We start from the raw sequence: 24,646 nt of genomic DNA on the forward strand, positions 1-24,646 counted from the left end.
TCGGAGGTTGGCATTCCCATCCGCCAGGGATTCCTCAGCTGAGCTTCCTGCGTTGCAGTGGGTTGGGCTAGATCAGGCATAGGCAAACTCCGGCCCTCCAGATGTTTTGAGACTACAATTCCCATCATCCCTGACCGCTGGTCCTGTTAGCTAGGGAAGATGGGGATTGTAGTCCCAAAACACCCGGAGGGCCGAGTTTGCCTATGCCTGGGCTAGATGACTCCCAGGGGCTCCCTTCCAACGCTACAATTCTATGCAAAAAATAAAATAAAATACTATCACCCTTCCTAACGTCGGGCAGGTCCTTAACGGAAGCAGAAGGAGAGGAAGGCAGATAGTAAAAAAATAAGGCAGGCCAGACCCTCTCCTTTTAGGCATGCTTTTCCAAACACACACACACACAAACACAGGGAGAGAGCCAAGGAGTCGCCCATCTTTGCATGTCTCTCCCTTCCCTCCACCATTATAGCGCATCCGAGGATGCCAGACAGACAGCCTCCTCGGGTAGGCGAGGCGATTCATCCGCACTGCGTAGCTGCTCTTCAGGATCCTGCCCGGGCACATTCCTCAGGTCCCTCCTGGGACGGCAGCGACGGGGTTCCTCCCTCCGAAACGTCACGCTTTCCTCTGCTGCGGCCTCACCCTGGGGAAGAGCTGCGGGGGAGAGAAGCGCAGGTTGCTTGCGTATTTTGGAACAGGGCAGCCCAGCAGGGCATGGAAACCAGCCCGCCAGGCTGGATCCTCGCGGCCGCAAGAAGCTCATTGCTGGTTAACAACGTAGAAACAACAACAGACAGTCACGGTGTCTGTACCTCAGAAAAAAATACAAAACCGCGTATATCACTGGAAGAATTGTATTGGAAGGATGGGAGTCTGAGGCACTGTGAATAGCTGAGTTATGTTTTCTTTCTTTGTTCTGATTTGATGAAAAGTCCAGACCTTGAAGAAACCGTTGGTGAAACGGGAAGGTTGAAGCTAGCCACCCGTCGGGAGAACACACCCACATGTTGGAGGGATTCTGAATAACCTTCCCCAACATTGTGAGGATGGACCTACGCGTCTGATAAGACATTTGCTACACCGTCTTCATCATTATATCAAACATTATATGGCACTTTGTATTTTTGCACTTTGTAAATTGCACTTTGTACTAGCACTTTGATGATTTAAAGCATATATAGGTTTGCCTCTGATGAAATATTTATAAATGCCCTTTGCATTATGATATTGTCGGTTTAGTTTCATATTTATGCAATTCTTCCAGTGATATACACGGTTTTGTATTTTTTTCTGAGGTTAACAACGCAAGCAGAGGATCGTTGGGTGCTGGGTGCTTTTACAGGGAAGCTAGACTGGCGACTGGGAGCGGCCGCCGAGACCATATAACACTGGTTCAGAGAGATCTGCGTTCAAAGCTGTTGACCTTTTTTTTTCTTTTGCATTGGGAAACAGCGCTGGAATAAGGGAATTTCCCGCAAAAAAAGGGAAAGTTGACAGCTATGTCTGCATTGGCTCCCGGGACGTTTCCGAGCACAATTCAAAGTGTTGGTGCTGACTTTTAAAGCCCTAAACGGCCTCGGTCCAGTAGACCTGAAGGAGCGTCTCCACCCCCATCGTCCAGCCCGGATGCAGAGGTCCAGCTCCGAGGGTCTTCTGGCGGTTCCCTCCCTGCGAGAAGTGAGGTTGCAGGGAACCAGGCAGAGGGCCTTCTCGGTGGTGGCGCCCGCCCTGTGGAACGCCCTCCCATCAGATGTCAAGGCAATAAGCAACTATCTTACTGACCTCTGAAGGCAGCCCTGTTTAGGGAAGTTTTTAATGTTTAATGCTGTATTGTGTTTTTAATATTGGGTTGGGAGCCGCCCATAGTGGCTGGGGAAACCCAGCCAGATGGGTATATTATTATTATTATTATTATTATTATTATTATTATTATTATTATTATACAGCGTAAACAAAGGGACCCTCACACGTCTGTGTGTGTGTTTTAAAAATTATTTTTTTTAAATTTTTGACGAAGTAATAATCATAAATAAATAAGAATAACTCTTGTAACTATCCAACCTCTCAGAATTTAAACACCTCTTGCGATGGTTTGACCCCTTTTAACAGTACAAATTCTACAAACACCCTCCATATCTCCTCGAAATCCTTTCTACTGCCTATTCCCCGTCTCACCTTAATGGCACATGTTAATTTATCATTAACTGCTAAATCCCACACCTCTTTATACCATTCTTCCATTTTATATTCTGCTTGCCCCTTCCACTTCCTAGCTATAATAATTCGTGCAGCTGTCAATATATTTGTGGACGAGTCCTTCGTAGCCTTTGAACCTCCCATCCCATCCTTGCGTGTGTGCTTTTTAAAAAAATATATTCATTGATTTTTTAAAACTAGACATACATAACAACAAGAAAACAACACGTCACAACAATAACACAATACATAAAACAGAACACTACACTAATCTAAGATTTATCTCAATTTCTCTCTCACATCTTCCTCCAACCACTCCCTCCTGGTTTCCCATATAAATCTTTCTTTCACACAATTCCATCTTCCTTTTTACTCTCTATTTCAGTTACTTAAACCTCTAAACTTTACCTCTAATAACTTTATCCTATATCCTTAACTTATTTTCACATGTCGTTATCCTCTATATCTCATTATTTTCTTTACAAGTAGTTAGAAATATGTTATGTTTATTTTTATTAGGATTAAGAGTTTAGTTATGATTATTGATTATAAAGATTAAGATTTGATGAAAAAGAGGATTTTATAATGTTACAAAGTTACTAAAGAGGATTAGAAGTGAACGCAGAAGAGAGGATGTGAGGAGGTCCCAATATAATGTTATGAATAAGTTAAGGATAATTTGATTTTTGTATTTTTGTAGTTTTTGTTGTTTGTTTTGTTTTATTTTGCATTGTATGTTTTATTGGTAAAATTTAATAAATTTCTTACTTTCTTTCCTTCCCAATTTCCCCAGGATCTCGCGCGTGTTTCGAACACTCACCCCGAAGTAGTTCTTGGGCACGTAGCCTTCCTGGCCGTAGAGAGACGCCCACCACCAGTCCGTTTCATCGGGGCTCTCGTGCCGCAACACGGTGACGGGCTCCCCCTCGCGGAAAGAAAGTTCGTCGCTGAACTCGGCGCTATAATCCCACAAGGCATAGACCACCCCGTTGTTCATCAGGCCCATGTTCTGCTCAACATCTGCAATGAGGAACGGGGAGCACACACACCCCAAAAATGTGGATCAAAACTCATGACTTCACTGCCACCTACCACCTGAATTGTGGTGTCAGATGCTCTGCCACTACGCCAGGCACCCCCAAACTCGGCCCTCCAGCTGTTTTGGGACTACAATTCCCATCATCGCTGGTCCTGTTAGTTAGGGATGATGGGAGTTGTAGTCTCAAAACAGCTGGAGGGCCGAGTTTGGGGGTGCCCGGCTAGGCCTTTGGAAGCATCAACACGAGCAGGTTTTGGGCTCAGCGAAGGGTGAAGGGGATGGCTGTCGTTTCATTTGATTAGGTGGCAGGGACAGAGAGCGCATTTGGACATATCCAGCGGCCATAGGGCAGTTTTGGGTGGGGATACTCGGCAGCGATTCAGCAGTGGGGTCGATGACATTTTGGGGGTCATTTATCTGCCCGGAGCCACTGAATGAAGAGCGACTGCTGGCGAGTACCGGTTTGTTCATCTCATCAGACTCCTAGGACCGACCCGCTCAGACAGCAACTGCTGGAGGGGGGGGGACTGTTGACAACCCCCCCCCCAGCCGTTCCTCCTAAGCTTCCCTGTCAATTGTGCGTGGTTAGGGGGAGGAAAACAATGACAAACCTAGACAGCATCTTAAAAAGCAGAGACATCACCTTGCCGACAAAGGTCCGTATAGTTAAAGCTATGGTTTTCCCAGTAGTGATGTATGGAAGTGAGAGCTGTCTCCTTCTTTGGAGGTCTTTAAGCGGAGGCTTGACAGCCACCTGTCAGGAATGCTTTGATGGTGTTTCCTGCTTGGCAGGGGGTTGGACTGGATGGCCCTGGTGGTCTCTTCCAACTCTAGGATTCTATGATTCTATGGTTGGCCAGTGAGAGAAGAGGACGCTGGAGCAGATGGGGCCTGATCCAGCAGACATGCTCTTGGTATGTCCTCGTGGAACCTCCAGGTCCAGGAGCAGTCTATCCAGACCCCCAGGTTCTTAGGGGTATTTGGCCACCGCGAGGGCAGGAGGCTGGACTAGGTGGGCCCCCTTTGGCCTCATCCAGCAGGTTCTCCCCCCAGCTCAGAAACCCATGGCCCATTTGTTTGTTTGTTTGTTTTCCCCCTTCTGAAAAAAAAATCGCCGGACTACATAGTGCAGCTGCAATATGTGTAATTTAGCACATGGAAATGTCTTGCAGCTGTGTGGCACAGGACTTCTCAGTGCCTGTGTCCCCCACCCCACCCCCGGCCGCCCACCTGCCGCCTCACCTGCCAGGTAACTGAAGCATTCGCTGTAGCCCTCGCGGTATGGGTCGCACTTCTCGATGGCCATGCTGCCGTCGCTGAAAGTGGTGGCGAAAATGGCCGCTCCGTGCTTGACCAGGGCTACGCAGATGGCCGTGTCGTTGCAGGAGGCAGCACAGTGTAAGGGTGTCCTGGGAAAGAGAGGGGATCGAATTATTATTATTATTATTATTATTATTATTATTATTATTATTATTATTATTATTATTATTATTTATTATTATTTGTTCACCGCCCATCTGGCTGGGTTTCCCCAGCCACTCTGGGCAGCTTCCAACAAAGATTAAAATACATTAAAACGGAAAAACACCCAAGCTCAGTTAAGGTGCGTGTGTGCCCTGTTCGTACGACTTAACTGCGATTCCTGCATTGCAGGGGGTTGGACTAGATGGCCCCTAGGGTTCCCTTTCTGTGGTCCTGCAGCTTCCTCCTGGGCTGGCGACCTGGGTGCCTCCAGGGACTCCCCCAGCCTCCCAAAGTGCTTGGGGGATGGCGGGGATGTAGGGAGAGAAGGAAGCTGTGGGGCATTGCAGCTACACTTCCTACCTTCCCCCGGGGAATCACTGCAGCCCGATTGCTGACAAAAGCCAAGGGCTGGCCAGGGTAGAACACCTGTGCTCAGGGATCCGCACTCGCTGCCATGTTTAAGGTGTTAATAACTGGTACAAGAAGCTCTTAGCAACTTGGAAAACCGGTTTGTCGGCGAGATCACTTCACCCCACAAACGCCCACTCAGCCACTTCGGCCGGTGGATCTGGCCCTGTTCCAGGGGCCCCATATTCCCCGTTCTGCATTTGTAGATGGCTTACTGTGGCAGCTCCTAGACTTTGGAACTCCCTGCCTCTTGATATCCGGGCAGGCGCCTTTGCCGTAAGGCCTTTTCGGCACTTGCTAGAAACGTCCTTGTTTAGACAAGCCCACCCGGGTGCTCAGAAAACTGAGGCAAGTTTTCTTTTTAGCCGGTTGATATTGTAACTTTTCAAATATCGTATTATTATTATTATTATTATTATTATTATTATTATTATTAACATTAACATTTGCACACCTTCCTACACCTGCAGGGCGGCTCACAACACAAAATTACGATCTAAAAGACACAGAATACATAATGAAAATGGAAAACAAGGGAAACCCAAGAATCCTAAGAGCAACAATTTAATTGTTTTAGCTTTTTTTTTTTTTAGTAAGCTGCTTTGAGGGATTTCGGATAAATTAAAAAAAAAAAAGGCTCACCATCCATGGCTGTCCGGGGAGTTGACGTTGGCCCCAATGTTGATCAGGTAGTCTACGATGTTGTAGTTGGCACCGCAGATGGCATTGTGGAGGGCAGTGATGCCCTCGTCATTGGGCTGGCTCGGGTCGTTCAGCTGGGGGAAGAAGCAGAGAAATGCACTTTAGGAGGGTCCACGTGCTTGTGTGTGTTTCAGCTCCCATGGTTTTTATTTTACTTATAATAATAATATAATAATAATAATGATTTATTATTTATAACCCAGCCACTCTGGGCGGCTTCCAACAGAATATTAAAATACAATAATCTATTAAACATTAAAAGGGACGCGGGTGGCGCTGTGGTCTAAGCAACAGAGCCTAGGGCTTGCCGATCGGAAGGTCGGCGGTTCAAATCCCCGTGACGGGGTGAGCTCCCGTTGCTCGGTCCCAGCTCCTGCCGTTTGTCCGCAGGCAGCTTCCGGGTCATGTGGCCAGCATGACTAAGCCGCTTCTGGCGAACCAGAGCAGCGCACGGAAACGCCGTTTACCTTCCCGCCGGAGCAGTGCCTATTTATCTACTTGCACTTTGACGTGCTTTCGAACTGCTAGGTGGGCAGGAGCTGGGACCGAGCAACGGGAGCTCACCCCGTCGCGGGGATTCAAACCGCCGACCTTCTGATCGGCAAGCCGAAGAGGCTCAGTGGTTTAACCCACAGCACCACCTGGGTCCCCAGCCATTGTGGCTAGAAGCCATCAATAGCCCTGTCCTCCTCCTTGAATTTGTCTAATCCTCTTTTAAAGCCATCTGGATCAGTGGCTGTAGCTGTTTCCTGTGGGAGGGAGTTCCACAGTTTAACCGCATGAAGGAGGGTTTTCTTTTCTCTGCCCCGAACCTTCCGGCATTCAGTGTTACGAGAGAGGGAGACAACCTTTTCTCTCTCTCTGCTTCCTTCATGCCCTGCGTAATTTCATAAATTTCCCCCACGTCCCCTCTGACTCACCTCTTTCCTAAATTAAAAAAAAACTCCCAAGCCCTGCAACCTTTCTCCATCTCCCCGGTTGTTTCGGAACCTTTCCCAACTTTGCGATCTCCTTTTCGTGCCGAGGCGACCAGAACAGCGCGCAGGATCCCTGAAGTCGGCCGCGCCACAGGCTTTGGGATATCAACAGAACTCCTTCTGCGCTCTCCCCAAAACCCAGCCAGGACACTCCCCAAAGATACACCCCCCCCAAAAAAAAACCTCACCTCCTTCATGGCTTCCTTCACGACTTCCAACTCGCCAGTCAGGGCCGCATCCAGCAGCAGAACCAGGGGGTTGAGTCGCGCCCTCTTTATCAGCCGCTTCCGTGGGGAGGCCCCCTTGCGCAGCACCGAGCGCTTCTCCTGTTGAATGGCAGAGGCAGGAACATGTGAAGCGTAATAATAATAAAAAAAGGCCACAATGCCTCTGAGCAGGTGCAGAGCGCTATCTAGTCAATAACTACAGCACAACTACCAGGGACATCCGGGGACTGGGTTCGAGGTCTTGCGGGTTTAGCCTCTCTCCTTTTTAAAGAAGCAGACTTCTACAGACCGTTTGCCTCCATCTAGGCCAGAACTGTCAACTCTGACAGGCAGCAGCTCTCCGGGCTTCCATGCACACAGACAGAGAACGGGGGGGGGGGGTTGTTCTCTCCCGTGACCTGTTCTGTTTAGCTCAGCCTTTCTGGTGCTGGCGGGGGGAAGCGCTCTGCACATGTGCAGAGGCACCTCCCAGTTCCATGTGGGTTACTGCGCTGCAGTCCTCATCGACAACCTGGTGTCCTCCGGATGTTTTAGGCTACGACCCACGCAATCCACGTCACGGATGCTTTCGTCGAGATTCCTGCATTGCAGGGGGTTGGACTAGATGACCCCCAGGTGCCCCTTCCAACTCTGCGATTCTTTGGTTGTAACTCCCATCGCGTAACTGTACTGGCTGGGGAATGTGGGAGTCATACTGAATGTGGATACTGAACGGCAGGCCAGTCCCCATGTGCTTTAGAGGCCGAATGAAGGTGCCCACTTTCTAATGTGGGTACAAATGGCATTTAAGGCAGAGACCAGGGGTGGGAGAGCTCAGGCCCCTGGGCTGGATGAAGCCTTACAAGCCTCTGTATCGGACTCAAAGGCCCTGATCCGCACCCTCAGAGTGCTTTTTGCTTGGCTGGAGTGTGTCCTTGCCTGCCCGGATGAAGAGGTGAGTGTGTTTGTGGAGTGGGTGGCGGCACGTTTGTGTTTGCACGCTTGTGTTTGTGCGTGTGCCTTTGCCCGGAGTATGCCGCCCACCATACAAAAGCAAGAGACCACCACCCATCGCTCCGCCCAACTTTCCCTTCCGGCAACGGCCAGTCCCAACAGGAAACGGCACAAAAGGAAACAGGAACGGGGAGGGAGGAAGAAAAAGAAAAGCACAGTTGTGCACCAGTTCTTAAAAGTTAACAGTTCTTATCAGAAACTGCTTGGATGGAAATGCAGCCCAACCAAATGGTTCTTAAGTTGTTGAACCTGACCTGGGACCTGCTGGTGAAGTAAATTATGATGATGATAATTGGCCCCGCCCACTTTTGACCCCGCCCACCACCCACATGCGGACCCCGGAAGCTTGTCCACAAGGCAATGCGGCCCCAACCCTGCCATACACCTACCGGACTGGGCAAAGGACTGAAGCTCACTGGGCTCTCTGGCGGAGGCGGAATGGGGGGCGCCGGCATTGGTGGCAGGGGGGCTGCTGGGCTGGGGGGCGCCACAGCCCCTGGCGGCCTCTGCTCCGTGGCCTCGGTGATGGGCGAGAGCTCTGTCTGCGGGGATGCTTCTCCGGCCAAGACGGCGTCCTCCTTGCGGGGTTGGTGGTGGAAGAGGCGGCTGATGATCTGGCGGTACTGGTTCTTGTGGGTGGGGGGCAGGGCGGGGCCGGGACACTGCTCCATGGAGCCGCGGCGCTTCAGGGGCCGCGGCATCTCTGCCAGGACCCGAGCCACCTCCTCGAACTCGGGCACTTTCTGGGCCTCGGGGGGCAGCAGAGGCTGCAGGCGGGTGGGGCTCAGGGGCCGGGGGACCTCTTCCGCTTCGGCCGGCTCCCCTCCCGGAAGGAGGCTCTCCAGCTCGGCCTCCGCGTCGCCCCCGGTCAAGACGATGGGGACAATGCGGACGGGCTCGGACGGGGGGCTAGCGGTTTTGGCCACACCGTTTCCTGGAAGGGAAAGAAGAGAGGGGTCACCACTGGGGATGCCGTTCCTAGGAAAGGGAGCGCTCCCTGGGACACGAATGTTGGAGTTGTGGCGTCGGAAGGGACCCCCAAGGGTCATCCAGTCCAACCCCCTGCAATGCTAAAGCATCCCTGAGAGATGGCCATCTGATCTCTACTTAAAAACCACCAAGGAAGGAGAGTCCACAACCTCCGGAGGGAGGCCGTTCTACTGCCAAACGGCTCTTCCGTCCAGAAAGTTATTCCTGATGTTTAGTCAAAATCTCCTTTCTTATACAGTGGAACCTCGGTTCTCAAACGTTTCCGTTGACAAACGTTTCGGAACCCGAATGCCGAAAACCCGGAAGTAACTGCTTCGGTTTTCGAACGATTCTCGGAAGGCGAACAGTTTCCGTTTTGAGTTTCCCTACTGTATCGAGGCTTCCACTTTTGTTTTTCGAACGTTTCAGGAGTCGAACAGTCTTCCGGAACGGATCACGTTCGAAAACTGAGGTTCCACTGTAACTTCAATTCATTGGTTCGGGTCCTCCTCGCTGGAGCAGCAGAAAGCAATCTTTCTCCATCCTCCATGGGGCAGCCCTTCAGATATGTGAAGATGGCTATCCTATCTCGTCTCAGGTCTCCTCTTTTCCAGGCTAAACAGACCCAACTCATAGAATCATAGAATCCTAGAGTTGGAAGAGACCCCAAGGGCCATCCAGTCCAACCCCCTGCCAAGCAGGAAACACCATCCAAGCATTCCTGACAGATGGCTGTCAAGCCTCCGCTTCAAGACCTCCAAAGAAGGAGACTCCACCACACTCCTTGGCAGCAAATCCCACTGTCCAACAGCTCTTACTGTCAGGAAGTTCTTCCTAATGTTTAGGTGGAATCTTCTTTCCTGTAGTTTGAATCCATTGCCCCGTGTCCGCTTCTCTGGAGCAGCAGAAAACAACCTTTCTCCCTCCTCTATAGGACATCCTTTGATATATTTGAACATGGCTATCAGATCACCCCTTAACCTTCTCTTCTCCAGGCTAAACATACCCAGCTCCCTCAGCCGTTCCTCATAAGGCATCGTTTCCAGGCCTTTGACCATTTTGGTTGCCTTCCTCTGGACACCTTCCAGCTTGTCAGTATCCTTCTTGAACTGTGGTGCCCAGAACTGGACACAGTATTCCAGGTGAGGTCTGACCAGAGCAGAATACAGTGGTACTATTCCTTCCCTTGATCTAGACGCTATACTCCTCTTGATGCAGCCCAGAATTGCATTGGCTTTTTTAGCTGCTGCATCACACTGTTGACTCATGTCAAGTTTGTGGTCTACCAAGACTCCTAGATCCTTTTCACATGTACTGCTCTCAAGCCAGGTGTCACCCATCCTGTATTTGTGCCTTTCATTTTTTTTTTGCCCAAGTGTAGTACTTTACATTCCTCCCTGTTAAAATTCATCTTGTTTGCTTTGGGCGCAGTTCTCTAATCTGTTACGGTCATTTTGAAGTGTGATCCTGTCCTCAGGGGTATTAGCCACCCCTCCCAATTTGGTGTCACCTGCAAACTTGATCAGGATGCCCTCAAGCCCATCATCCAAGTCATTGATAGAGATGTTGAATAAGACTGGGCCCAAGACAGAACTCCTTCATTCCAGTCCCTTGATCATCTTGGCTGCCCTCCTCTGCCCACCTGCCAACTTGTCAACATCCTTCCTAAACTGGACACAGGTATTTCAGGTGTGGTCTGACTAAGGCAGAAGAGAGAGGCAGGACAGCCAAGAATAGCATTAGCCTCTTCGGCTGCTGCGTGACGGACTCACCTTCGCCCCCGAGCGATGACATGCGCAGGTGGTGCTGGCTCTGGGGCACAACCGGCTGCATCAGCTGCTTGTGGAGCGAGCGGAGGAAAAGCGAGGACCCCGGGGGGCCCTGGGAAAGGGGGAACTTCTGCCCAGCCGCCCCGTACTCCCAGAAGGCGTTCTGCAGCCGGAAGATCATGGAGAGAGGCAGGGGCTTGTGGCACTTGGGGAGGCTGCCCTGCGGGTTCGGGGGCGGCATGGGGATGCGGGAGATGGGCTGCCAGTTTCGGGGCAGGGTCCCCGTCGGGTTGCTGGGGAGGGAGCGGCGGAAGGAGGCGTCCGGGCGCCGCTCGCCGGCAAGCGGGGAGACCTTGTAATTCCTGGGCAAGGTGGCGCTGTGCATCCCATAATGCTCCTCCTATGGGAGAGGAAGCAAAGAGAGGTGAGACGTCCCCGGAAAACAGCCCCCCACATTCACACACCTAAGGGGAGCCATGGTGGATCGGTCCAAGGGTCCATCTAAGTCTCTGTTTTTGAAGTAGCCATGTTCCCCTAGGAACCTAGATAGACTGCCCCTGGACCCGGAGGTTCCATAAAAACATAAGCCAGATCAGGCCAGTAGCCCATCTAGTCCAGCCTCCTGTTCTCACAGTGGCCAACCAGATGCCCATTACGGGAAACCTGCAAGCAGGATTTGAACACAAGATCTAGCTCAGGGGTCCCCAAACTAAGGCCCAGGGGGCGGATGCAGCCCATTCGCCTTCTAAATCTGGCCCGCAGACGGTCTGGGAATCAGTGTGTTTTTACATGAGTAGAATGTGTGCTTTTATTTAAAATGCATCTCTGGGTTATTTGTGGGGCATAGGAATTCGTTCATTTTTATTTTATTTTTCAAAATATAGTCCGGCCCCCCACAAGGTCTGAGGGACAGTGGACCGGCCCCCTGCTGAAAAAGTTTGCTGACCCCTGATCTAGCTATTACATTTTTCGCCCCTGAGGCTGAAAATCCATACCCCCTCCTCTTACTTTTTAATTTGTCACCATCGCCCGAGATTTCAACCCGCCATTTGTCACAGGGTTCCCAATGAGCGCCCTCCCCTGGAAAGTCTTCCTTGAGAGGTAGTGCCGTGTAGTGGTTAGAGCGCTGGGCTAGGAGCCGGGAGAGACCGGGGGTTCGAATTCCCGCTCAGCCATGAAGCTCCCTGGGTGACCTTGGGCCAGCGTACCCTACCTCACAGGTTTGTCGTGGAGAATTAAACGAGGAGGAGAACAAGAAAGGAGAAAAGGTGGGGTGTACGTGAAATGAGTAAACCCCACAGACCCAAAGGGGAGCCGTGCGCAAGCCCAAACCTACCTTGCTTGGCCCGATGCCCCCGTCTAAACTCGATTCCCTCCAAGGAGCCAGCGGGACGCCTGCTTGGCCCTGGCGGAGCCCCATGTGGGCATCTCCTCCTGGAAGGGGCGGGGTGGGAGGAGAAAGAGAGACTGATTGGAGATGGGATGCCCAGTGCTGGATAAACCATTAAGGAAAATAAGCACCAAGGAAAGAAGGGGGGGGGCAACCACAGAAATTCCCCACGGCCAGATTTTTACCATTAACGGTCAGAAATTGCTCAGCTGAGCGTTCCTTTTCTCAGCTGAAGTCTGTTAGAAATCCCAGCAGAACAGCTACGTGACAATAATAATAATAATAATTTAATAATAATTTCTTATTTGTACCCCGCCCATCTGGCCACGTCTCCCCAGCCACTCTGGGCGGCTTCCACCAAACATTAAAATACATTTACAATGCCTGATCTCCACCCACCAAGTATAGGAGGAGATGCGTCACGTGAGATTGGTTTTGAGGATCTGATCAAAAGACTTTGCAATGAGAAAAAGGAGGAGAATCCCCCCCCCCCGAAATATAAAGAAAGTATAGAAAAATAAACACTGTTTTCCACCTTACTGTAAGTTTTGTTGAATCTCAAAAAATTAAAGTTTTATTTTACAGTTTATGATTGCCTATATTTTGAATTAGATATATATGGGGGCCTCCCTGGTTGCGTTCGCTACGGGTTACGATCACGCCAAACCCGGAAGTAGATATTTCTGGGTTTCGGTGTGCGCGCATGCACAGAAACACTAAATCGCGCTTTGCGCAGAAGCGCCGAATCACGCCACGCACATGCGCAGATACGACAGTTCAGGTTGCGCTCTTTTCATGTTGCGAACGGGCCTCCGGAACGGATCCCGTTCGCAACCAGAGCTACCACTGTATAGGTCTTAATCCGGCCCTGCGGATGCCCCAGCAGCCTGGCTGCCCCACCACGATGCCCTGGGGTGAAGCCCTTTCCTTGCGCCCAACCCCCACTTAGCCTCCCGCCTGCCCGCCCACTGAAATATCGAGACGTCTCTTCCTCCCCTCCCTCCGGAGACCCCGGCCGACACTCACGCTCATAACCAACTGGGTGGGTCGCCTTCTTCTCATACGCCACGTCCAGGTCGGATTCGTTCCACCCTTTCTGCACCCTCCTCCGGATCACAAGGTCATCTGCAGAGAGGGAGATCTTCAGAGATCCACCCGAGGACCTTTCTCCAGGATACACCACTTGCCATCCCTTGGCCCAGAACCTCTGGCTCACCACGTCTTTCCTGACCTTCTAGCCCAGCTGTTCCCAAAGCTTTTCGAGCCATTGCCCCCTTGAGCTTATCCCCAGTGCCCCCTATTATTAGAATCTATATACTGTATATATACTATATACGCGGGTGGCACTGTGGGTTAAACCACGGAGCCTAGGGCTTGCCGATCAGAAGGTCGGTGGTTCGAACCCCCGTGACAGAGTGAGCTCCCGTTGCTCGGTCCCTGCTCCTGCCAACCTAGCAGTTCGAAAGCATGTCAAAGTACAAGTAGATAAATAGGTACCACTCCGGCGGGAAGGTAAACAGCATTTCTGTGCGCTGCTCTGGTTCGCCAGAAGCGGCTTAGTCATGCTGGCCACATGACCCAGAAGCTGTACGCCAGCTCCCTCGGTCAGTAAAGCGAGATGAGCGCCGCGACCCCAGAGTTGTCCGTGACTGGACCTAATGGTCAGGGGTCCCTTTAACTTTACCTATATACTGCCCTATACCCAGAGGTCACAGAAACTACCCTGTAAGAAGCCTCATTCAGAAAGCAATTTGCACGACCCACCAAGGCTGATAACACAGCGGAACTCGAATCGCACAATTATCCAAAACCCAATTAATTCTGTTTCATTAACTTGACGAAACTGATGGGCTCATGACCCAAAGCCTAGCAGTCCCATCCCGCCTCAAAAGTGGCCCCCCACACCAGACCCCCCCCCCACAGTCCTCGCCCCACCTTTACCTTGAGACCGGAAAGGTGCAAAGTTGCTGGGTGGCGACGGGTACAGGCTATGGCTTTCGTACGGCGGTGGCAGAGGCGGCCGCGGGGATGGCACCCGGTCCGGGAAGAAGGACTGGGTCGCAGCTCCTTCCGTGGGCATCCGTGGGGAGCTGGCTCGGCCCAGCGACCCGGCATAGGTCTTGTAGTCATACTGGCGCTCCAGGGAGAGGCTGGGCCGGAGGGAGCGGGGAGAGGCCGTGGGGCTGGGCGCCGTCTCATAGGGTACAGGCAGCACCTTAGGCCTGGGGGGCGGCAGTGCCCGGTCCACCTCCGGCTGGAGGAAGAGGGACGGCCGCGGTGAGGTGGGGCGGCCCAGCGGGGACCTGGGTGCGAGGAGCTGGCTGGGGGACGACGAGCCGTACGTGGAGCTGTGTGCGAATCCAGGGGCCGCTTCCCCAAAGGAGTAGTGGGCGCTCTCCGTGGTCTCCGTTGCCAGGCTCTTGCGGGGGAAGAGGGGAAGCGGGGAGGGGGCGATGGGACTCATCCTGCCCAGCATCTCGTGGGACGGGCTGGTGCCAAATCTCTCCATAGCCTGTCAGGAACAGAGAAAGGAGATGGGGGGGGGGTGATTCGACAACGCTGGCAGCCACAGGCCAGGGTCGCGGGACTTGGTTGGCAAGCAAGCTCTCTTTGGTGTCCCCCCCCCACTTCCAATTCCCGCAACAACTGGCTTCTCTTGAAGATACTTGCAAGAGCATCAGAAAGGGGCTACTGGGACGAGCCAATCAGATGGGGACTTTTTTTCTAGGAAAAATAGTGCCGGAACTCACCACAATTTTTTTTTACAGGATTTTGTTGTAATGTTCCAAGTTACAGGGAACCAGGCAGAGGGCCTTCTCGGTAGTGGCACCCGCCCTGTGGAACGCCCTCCCATCAGATGTCAAGGCAATAAGCAACTATCTTACTAGCTTTTAACGTTTGATGGATTATTGCATTTTAATATTTTGTCGGAAGCCGCCCAGAGTGGCTGGGGAAGCCCAGCCAGATGGGTGGGGTATTAAAAATATTATTATCATTATTATTATTATTATTAAGAAATGAAGTACTAGCAAGAATTCTTTCAATGCATTCATTCCGTCACGCAAGCTATCACTCGGCTTCGCAACACGTTTTTAAAGGAAAACCCTGACTAGGTTTTTCAGAAAACAGTCAAACCTCGCTTCTCAAACATTTCGGCTCCTGAACGCCAGAAACCCGGGAGTAAATGCTTCCATTTTCAAATGTTTTTCAGGACCCGAACGTCCGACGCGGCTTCTTCTTGAGTGGAAGAAGCTCCTGCAGCTAATCGGAAGCCACGCCTCGGTTGTTGAACATTTCGGAAGCCGAACAGGCTTCCGGGATGGATTACGTTCGGCAGCATGAGGTTTGACTGTACCTTCTAATTGAATAACTTTCTAAAGAGGTGTCTGAAGCGACTGATAATATAGTTCGAAATCTTGTTATTTTTTTACTCCAAGAAGACCCATTTATCTTAAGCAGAATATATAAAAAAATGTGATCCCATTGAGGCAGGGCCGGATTTAGGTTGGATCAGGCCCTAAGCTCCTGAAGGTAATGGGGCCCTTTAAATGTCCAGCTGCCAGCAACAAATTGCCGCTGCTTTTTGTGTTGAATATATGCTACATGGTGATTTATGGACCTAATAGGTATCTCACGTGCAGAATGTTGGCACCCTATATATAGAAAGGAGCAAAGCAGTGATATTTTAGGGAGCAGGCAGGGCCCATGACTTACATCAGGCTTCCTCAAACTCTCACAGGTGATCTGGTCCCAAATTGTTCGGGGCTTTATATATTAATAGCAGCACCTTGAATGTGGCCATTGGGAAGCAGAGCAGGTATCTGAGCACAGGTGTTCTGTGTTGCCAAGGCTACCTTCCTGCCCAGGGCCGGATTTAGGTTTGATGCGGCCCTCAGCTCCTGAAGGTAATGGGGCCCTTTATATGTCCAGCTGCCCTTAGTCAACAACAAACTGTTGCAGTTTTTTTGTGTCGAATATATGCTATATGGTCATTTATGGACCTAACAGGTATCTCAAGCCATTCCCACATAACGAAATAGGTATTTTATCAAAGTAAATGATATAGAAATGAACAAACCAGTGATATTTTAGGGAGCAGGCGGGGCCCATGACTTACATCAGGCTTCCTCAAACTCGGCCCTCCAGATGTTTTTGGACTACAACTCCCATGATCCCTAGCTAGCAGGGCCAGTGCTCAGGGATGATGGGAATTGTAGTCTTAAAACAGCTGGAGGGCCGGGTTTGAGGAGGCCTGTCTTACATCATAGGAGCCTACACAACACAAAACACTGTTGCTGCACGTAGGTTTTATTTTGTTTGTTTTTTAATCTTATATTTTGGAAATGTGCATCTGGTTTTGTTTTTTCTTTTAATTTTTTGGGGGGCACCAAAGAGAGTGGGGTCCTAAGCTAGAGCTCGTCTAGCTTATGCGTAAATCCGGCACTACACCGAGATCCCAAGTGGCTAGCCCTTGTGAGAAGAGGATGCTGGATGGGCCATCGGCCAGATCCAGGAACACCCCCCACCCCCCACCCGAGAGGCTCCTTTGCTGCCTCCGCACCTTGAGCTGCCCGAGAGGCTGGGCGGGGTTCTCCGTCCAGAGGGACTCCAGTTGCTTGGAGAGCTCGTCCACTTTGGCCACCGCCGTGTCCAGTTCCAACTGCTTGAGGTCCATGTGCTTCGAGGCCAGAGCTGTGGGGAATGAGAGAGAGAGGGGGGGTAAGAGAGGGAGAGGAGAGGCAGGACTCTGCCTGGGAAACGGGTTGGGCTACATGACCCCTGGGGTCCCCTCCGACTCTAAAACTCGACCAATTTTTATGCAAAGGAACCGAGACATTTGGTTCCCGAAGGATGCCTGGACTCGGAGGTATTCAGAGCAGCTTTCCTGCAGGGCGAGCTCTTAAGCGGCTGCGGTGGTCCAAGATGCTCAACACTCCCGAGGGCCAGACGCAGCTCTCTGACTGGCCCTTGGACCTCTCCTTAGCCGCCCTTCCCAACCAGACAGCCCTGCTGAGATGATGTGAGTGCATGTAGAGTCTATTGGCTAAGGTAGAAAATCCACAGGTGTTGTTTTGGCCATTTGGTCCCGCCTCCCATTGGCATGTGGCCCCCAGAAGGGAATGCGGCCCCCAGGCCTCCCAAGCACTCCCTGCTCCTGCCCCAGGAAGGAGAGCACCAATTGATAGAGCACAAGACTCTGGGTCATGGGTTCGAGCCCTACGTTGGGCAAAATATTCCTACATTGCAAGGGATTCCACCTAAACATTAGGAAGAACTTCCTGACAATAAGAGCTGTTGGACAGTGGGATTTGCTGCCAAGGAGTGTGGTGGAGTCTCCTTCTTTGGAGGTCTTGAAGCGGAAGCTTGACAGCCGTCCGTCAGGAATGCTTTGATGGTGTTTCCTGCTTGGCAGGGGGTTGGACTGGATGGCCCTTGGGGTCTCTTTCAACTCGATGATTCTTTTCTATGATCCTATGATTCTAGATAACCCTTGTGGGCCCTTACAATTCTATGATTCCACGATCTACCGCATTCCCCTTTCTCGCAAGAATTTTGGCCTTGACATGTGGGTGGAACGAACAGAAAACGCGATCACAAAATACTGGACAGCCTACCAGGATCATATTTAGGATTCCCGTTTAAATGGATCCGGATTACCGGACTAGGGTACGGCAGAGGCCTGGGTTCGAATCCCCACTCGTTTGCATGAAGCGCACTTGGGTGTCCCCTTGGGCCAGCCGCTGCCTCCCTCAGCCGCACCTCCCTCGCAGGGTTGTCGTGTGAGGACGAAACGGGAAGGAAGGGAGCTGTGTGCACCACTTTGGAGCAATGTAATGAACCAAGAAATAAGGATCTGGGGGAACCAGATTTCTCTCCAATGTTTTTTTAGCTGCCAGAGGGGGCTTGGCACTTTACGGCGCTGTAGCACAGGAGATCCAAGCAGATACACTCAGAGACAAACACTCCTCAGCCACCAGGCTGCAAAATTCCTAGCAGGTGGCACCCATTATTTTTTTTCCAGGAAGCGCTCTAGGGCACCCCATGGGGCAGGATCAAGCCTGGCGCCCGCTCACAAAGACACGCCGGCCCTGCAGTGCGGGCCCAGCCCTCCTTGTTTCCTCACCCGTTTGCCGCGGGGCCATTACGCCACCTGCCTCCTGGGCAGGCTCAGCGGGCTACAAAGGGTTCGGCTGCAGGAAAATGCCGCAGGAATGTCCGGACGCGCCCGGGACATCCCGGGGAAGAGCCGCGCTTTGCTCGCGGCTACGAAATGCCGGGCCAGTTGCCAAGTGAGGAAAATTAAAAATTAAAAAGGACAGGTATTTGCTCCCATAGAGCAACACACGCCAGCAGACGATGCAATATTGAGTGTGTGTGTGTGTGTGTGTGTGTGTGTGTGTGTTTAAAATATTTCTGAGTCAGGCACAGCTAGTCACTGTTAGAGAAAAATTTGTTGTTGTTGTTGTTCAGTCGTTCAGTCGTGTCCGACTCTTCGAGAAAAATAGTAAATAAGAAAGTAAGATAAGTTTGTTTGTAATTAAAGTAATGAATGTTTGAAATATATAATTAAGTTTAAAGAGATAGAGATAGAATAAAATCTGAATAGTTAAGGTGAATGATTTATAAATGGATATAAAGTTACTAAAGTAAATTAGAATTGAACGCTGGAGAAAGGACGGGGGAAGTCCCCCTCAAAGAAGATTTAGAATAAGATTAAGATATAAGAAGATGTTGTTGCTTTTATTTTCTCTTAATGTTCCGTTTTTCTGTTTTTCTGCATTTTGTATTTGTTTGTTATTATATGTTTTTGTTATTTTTTGTTTTCATTATTTTGTAAAACCAAATAAATTTTCTTTAAAAATATATATTTCTGAGTCACTTTTCCAGGCAGAGCCTGTCCAAAGTGGCTTGCACACAAATGCTTTTGTATTTTAAAATTGTTATTTTGCATTTTTTTGGTTTTATAAGGCGGATTAACATTCTACTGCCTTTTCAATGTGTTTGTGGAAAGGGGGATTGTTGTTCTGTTTTTTAAACTATTTTTTTATCCCGTGAACCTCCCCGAGATCTTGTGAATAATGGTTGTAAATAAATCTAATAAGTAATAATAATAATAATAATAATAATAATAATAATAATAACCTTGCACTCTTTTAGCTCGCACAGTTCCAACCATACGCGGTAGCAGGCAAGAGGGCTGAAACTGCGCACAGGGGCATAGCAAGGGGGGCGGAGGGGGTGGGGGGCCCTGGGCAGCGCCCCTGCTGGGGGTGACACTTCGGGGGCGGTCCCGCCCCCTGGGCTTTTTAATTTATTTATTTTTTTAGGCTATTTTCGGCACTGCCGGGGTGCAGCTCCCCCCCTGCTGGCCAGGGACTGGGTGGGAAGACCTCGCCTACTTGGAGAGAAAAGCCTCAGCCCTCAAAGCAAGTGGGAGCCGTTTCCTGTGCTTACAGGGGGGTGTATTCCTCCCCCTGCATCAGCCCCTATCCATTGCCGCCGAGCCCCTCAGCCGGCCAATAGGGTTAGCTGGTGGGCGGAGCCTGGCTGCCTTTGAGCAGCTGCTGCTTCCTGTCCTGTTTTGATGGGATCAGACAAGAAGACAATGGGGCTCCATTGCGCGGAGCACATGGCTGCCCTCCTCTTTGCTGGCTGCCTTCCTCTTTGCTCCGCTCTGAGCCCGCTTGGAGTTTACATTGCTGCTCCGCCCACTTTTGCTTCTGGCTCCGCCCACCACTGACATGTGACTGTCCCCGGGATAGGTGAGACTGCTGTTCCCTTATTTTCAAATCCAAAACATGACAGCTATGAAACCAAGGTACCACTGTATTGCTGTCAAGTCAGGTGTCCCCATCCTAAATTTGTGCATCTGCTTCTTCCTGCCTAAGCAGAACCTGACATTTGTCCCTGTTGTCAAAAGTGTTGCCCAAACTGAGCTGGACGGAGCAGCAGTCCGAGTCGGTATTGTCTTCTGTTCCTCTCTGCAAATCCTGTTTGCTTGAGTGGAGGTCTAGAGTGTTTGTGTCTTGATTTGGGCAACCAGGACAGATTCTGAACAGAATCTGCTTGTTTACCGCCTGCCTCCCGTGACAAATCTTAGGTTGCAAAAGTCCCTTGCCGGGGGGGGGGGGGAGCAGGACACTCTCCTCTGCTACTTTGCAAAGTAACATACGCATTGGAGAGTGTTTATTGCGATGATTATTACTATCACTGTCCGGTCTTTTTCTCCCTTTGAAGTTAGTTGGGTGTTTCAAATTTGGCGGAGATGAGCAATGCAAGGTCTTTGGCCTGCAGCCTCTTTTGACATTCCTGGGGCTCGTAGCCCCAAAGGCAGATTGCATAATCGCGCAGTTTGCAACCGGCTCACGTAACACTTGGAAAGCCAGAGGCGCTTTTCAAAGGCTCTGGACAATACCCCCCACTCCTCGCACTCCGGTCACAGAAAACAGCCAAGCCCTGCTCTCTTCTGGAAACGAAGAGGAACGGCTTAGGGAGCTGGCTATGTTTAGCCTGGAGAAGAGAAGGTTAAGGGGTGATAGGATAGCCATGTTCAAATATATAAAAGGATGTCATCTGGAGGAGGGAGAAAGGTTGTTTTCTGCTGCTCCAGAGAAGCGGACACGGGGCAATGGATTCAAACTACAAGAAAGAAGATTCCACCTAAACATTAGGAAGAACTTCCTGACAGTGAGAGCTGTTGGACAGTGGGATTTGCTGCCAAGGAGTGTGGTGGAGTCTCCTTCTTTGGAGGTCTTTAAGCAGAGGCTTGACAGCCATCTGTCAGGAATGCTTGGATGGTGTTTCCTGCTTGGCAGGGGGTTGGACTGGATGGCCCTTGGGGTCTCTTCCAACTCTATGGTTCTATTCTATGATTCTACGCTGGCTTGGTCATGCCCACAGAACGGAAGGCGGCAGGGCACCCAAAGGAGCCTCGGCAAATTTAGAGGAAGGCTAAAGACTCTATATGATTCTATGATTCATCTCATTCTGAAAGTGTAGCAGCCAAACCAGGAACACCAAAAATGCGGGGGACAAAAGGCAGACCCAGCCGCTTCCGGCCTTATTTGTTTCAGCGTAATTTGCCAAACTTTTGTCCTAATCGTTTTCACCAACAGCCTTGCAGGGTAGGTTAGGAATGTACTGAGCCAGACCCCTGGGTCCCTCTAGATTAGAACCACATTCATGCCATACATTTAAAGCACACTGATAGAACTTTAAACGACCATGGCTTCTCCCCACCCACCCGCCCCCTGAATCCTGGGAGCTGTAGTTTGTCGAGGGAGGCTCATTTCTCCTCCACGCTGCTATTCCCAGAGTTCCTAGGGAAGTGGGATTGACAGTTTACTACTCTGGGAATTGTTGCTCTATGATACCACTTGGCTTTCCTCAAAGAATCCTGGGAGTTATAGTTTCTTAAGGGTGCTGAGGGTTGTTAGGAAACCGACCCCCTCCCCTTATTCCTCTCTCAGAGCTGCAATTCCCTGCTCACAGGACGACAGTTGAATAATCTGTACCAGGGTAATTTCTTCCCCAACGCAACCTGAAAATCTGCTGGTGAGCTCCCCTGACTCACAATTGAAGCTGAGGTCCAAGAGGTCCTTGGCACCGGAGAAGTCTTCGCTCGCCATAATGCCAGCTGGCAATCTGGGTCCCGATCCGGTCAGCCACCAGCACCCCAAGCGTCGCAGGGACCTAGGAAGATGGAGCAGGTCCATGGTTGGTGTCTGTGGACACGGGCAAACCTGCTAAGCAGAGCACCCCAGCTTTCCCCCTGCCCCGGCCCACCCCCTGTCCCACCGACACTCTCCACCCCTCCTCTTCTTCGCAGGGATGTTTTGCAGCAAACTGAGAAGCCAGCCTTGCCAGTCACCCGCTAGTAAGTCAACTCCGGTGCCAGCTCTCCCCAGGGAGGGGCTAGGGAACAGGTAGGGCACCTGAGTCAAGACTCTTGGGCAACTGGAGCCGAAAGCTGGAGGCGGGGCCTGGCAAGGGCCACAGCAAGCCCAGGAGCATGCGCATTTCGTTTAGAAAAATCAAAGAACCTAAATGCAGCCCAGCTCTCTCTCTCTCTCTCCTTTCCAACTAAACGCTGGGAGGGGCAGGGTGGAGGAGCCCCAGGACTCTGCAACAAAACAGGCAGGCATAGCTTCTTCCCTGGTGCCAGGTTGGGTGGCAGCATGGCAAGCCGCCAGTCTGCAAAAAATGCTCCTCTGGAGAGTCGCCGGCCATTCCTCCCTGAGCCAAAACCGGCACCTTGAGACACTCATGCATCCTTTCCCCTTTTAAAATTTCGCTGCATCGATGAATTGCTTCCCGTCAGAGACCCCCGAAGCAACAGACAGTAAAAACAGTATTTAGATCGCGTGTAAAAACCCTGTTTCGAATCCAGGCCTCGCAGCTCGCCTGGAACCCACAAGAATTCGTTCGAAGATGAAAGAGCAGGAGTCTACTAGCCCTCATGGAGCAACCGAACTCACAACAGTTGAGTCAGAAGATCCTGCTAATTATTACCAGCTATTAATTATGAAGGCAGAGAGTGAGCAATTGCCACTTCCAGGAATCAGCCACCAAAGCGTCCACAACCTTCTGTCCTTATGGATTGCTATAAGAATTTTAAGGTCTTATATATGAAAATTAAATATTCATAAATGTATAAACCAGGAGTGCCTGGCGTGCTCTGGTCCATGGGGTCACGAAGAGTCGGACATGACTGAACGACTAAACATAAACGACATGCCTAAAACCCCACAGAAAAAAGTCCTGAAACCATTTTGTCTCTCCCAAGTGACCTCAAATATTTCTCTGCAAGGTCGAAGGAAATGGGGACCCTCCCCATTGTCTCTTTGCTCACAAATCCTGTCTCAAGGGCACATTTAAGATATGAATAGGTGTAGTTACAGGTAGGTAGCCGTGTTGGTCTTCCATGTTGTTGTTGTTCAGTCGTTCAGTCGTGTCCGACTCTTCGTGACCCCATGGACCAGAGCACGCCAGGCACTTTTGGTCAGACTCATGTTGGTAGCTTCGGGAACACTGTCCAGCCATCTCATCCTCTGTCGTCCCCTTCTCCTTGTGCCTTCCATCTTTCCCAACATCAGGGTCTTTTCCAGGGAGTCTTCTCTTCTCACGAGGTGGCCAAAGTCTTGGAGCCTCAGCTTCAGGATCTGCCCTTCCAGTGAGCACTCAGGGCTGATTTCTTTAAGGATGGATAGGTTTGATCTTCTTGCAGTCCATGGGACTCTCAAGAGTCTCCTCCAGCACCATAATTCAAAAGCATCCATTCTTCGGTGATCAGTCTTCTTTATGGTCCAGCTCTCACTTCCATACATTACTACTGGGAAAACCATAGCTTTAACTATGCGGACCTTTGTCGGCAAGGTGATATCTCTGCTTTAAAAAAAAAAAAAAAAACCTTCCAGTAGCACCTTAGAGACCAACTAAGTTTGTTCTTGGTATGAGCTTTTGTGTGCATGCACACTTCTTCAGATACCTATCTACCTACGTATCTGAAGAAGTCTGCATGCACACGAAAGCTCATACCAAGAACAAACTTAGTTGGTCTCTAAGGTGCTACAGGAAGGATTTTTTTAATTTTATTTTGTTTTGACTATGGCAGACCAACATGGCTACGTACCTGTAACAGGATATATACTGTATATTTAAATATACTGTTTATTTATCTCCAGCGCTTCTGTTTCTCTGTGCCTCTCTCCATATTTTGGGCTATTAATTCTAGACACACCATTAAAAAAAAATTCTGCTTGGTGATTCCTTGCTGAAGTTTATTATTTTTTATTTATGCAGGTTTCCATTGGTATATATTTCATGTGGTGTTTGGTTTTCCTGAGTTTCATATTGTTTTTTACGGAGATTTGTTAGCCGCCCTATGGGAGGAAAAGTGAGGCAAACATTTATGGGAATGAATAAGTGCATAATTCCATTCAAAAGGAAAACAGAACTTTTATCAGCTAGTGCTGTAATCAGTTCCAAGCCTTTCATAATTCATAAATAAGAGGGAACCAAAAAAGCAGTTGGTAAGGACGCGGGTGGTGCTGTGGGTTAAACCACAGAGCCTAGGGCTTGCTGATCAGAAGGTCGGTGGTTTGAATCCCCGCGACGGAGTGAGCTCCCGTTGCTCGGTCCCTGCTCCTGCCCACCTAGCAGTTTGAAATCATGTCAAAAGTGCAAGTAGATAAATAGGTACCGCTCCGGCGGGAAGGTAAACCACGTTTCCGTGCGCTGCTCTGGTTCACCAGAAGCGGCTCTGTCATGCTGGCCACACGACCCGGAAGCTGTACGCTGGCTCCCTCGGCCAGGAACGCGAGATGAGCGCTGCAACCCCAGAGTCAGACACAACTGGACCTAATGGTCATGGGTCCCTTTACCTTTACTCTTGAGAGTCCCATGGACTGCAAGAAGATCAAACCTATCCATTCTCAAGGAAATCGGCCCTGAGTGCTCACTAGAAGGACAGATCCTGAAGTTGAGGCTCCAGTACTTTGGCCACCTCATGA

At 50.5% G+C, this 24,646-nt stretch overlaps 1 protein-coding gene across 1 annotated transcript in view; it reads right to left on the bottom strand.

Moving 5' to 3' along the window:
- Positions 1-280: 280 nt before the first annotated feature.
- Positions 281-24,646, bottom strand: part of PPP1R13L (protein phosphatase 1 regulatory subunit 13 like) — a 46,045-nt gene continuing 21,679 nt past the window's right edge. The window contains exons 2-13 of the mRNA XM_033158570.1: positions 21,709-21,827; positions 16,696-16,826; positions 14,076-14,646; positions 13,161-13,259; positions 12,081-12,178; positions 10,748-11,144; positions 8,396-8,940; positions 6,975-7,112; positions 5,750-5,883; positions 4,478-4,644; positions 3,017-3,216; positions 281-654 (exon numbers count right to left, since the gene is read on the bottom strand). Of these exons, the coding sequence (XP_033014461.1) occupies positions 616-654; positions 3,017-3,216; positions 4,478-4,644; positions 5,750-5,883; positions 6,975-7,112; positions 8,396-8,940; positions 10,748-11,144; positions 12,081-12,178; positions 13,161-13,259; positions 14,076-14,646; positions 16,696-16,826; positions 21,709-21,763 (2,574 nt within the window). The 5' untranslated portion in view covers positions 21,764-21,827 and the 3' untranslated portion in view covers positions 281-615. The remainder of the gene's footprint in view (positions 655-3,016; positions 3,217-4,477; positions 4,645-5,749; positions 5,884-6,974; positions 7,113-8,395; positions 8,941-10,747; positions 11,145-12,080; positions 12,179-13,160; positions 13,260-14,075; positions 14,647-16,695; positions 16,827-21,708; positions 21,828-24,646) is intronic.

Source organism: Lacerta agilis, chromosome 8 (genome assembly GCF_009819535.1).
Source record: "Lacerta agilis isolate rLacAgi1 chromosome 8, rLacAgi1.pri, whole genome shotgun sequence".
NCBI classification, from domain to species: Eukaryota; Metazoa; Chordata; class Lepidosauria; order Squamata; family Lacertidae; genus Lacerta; species Lacerta agilis.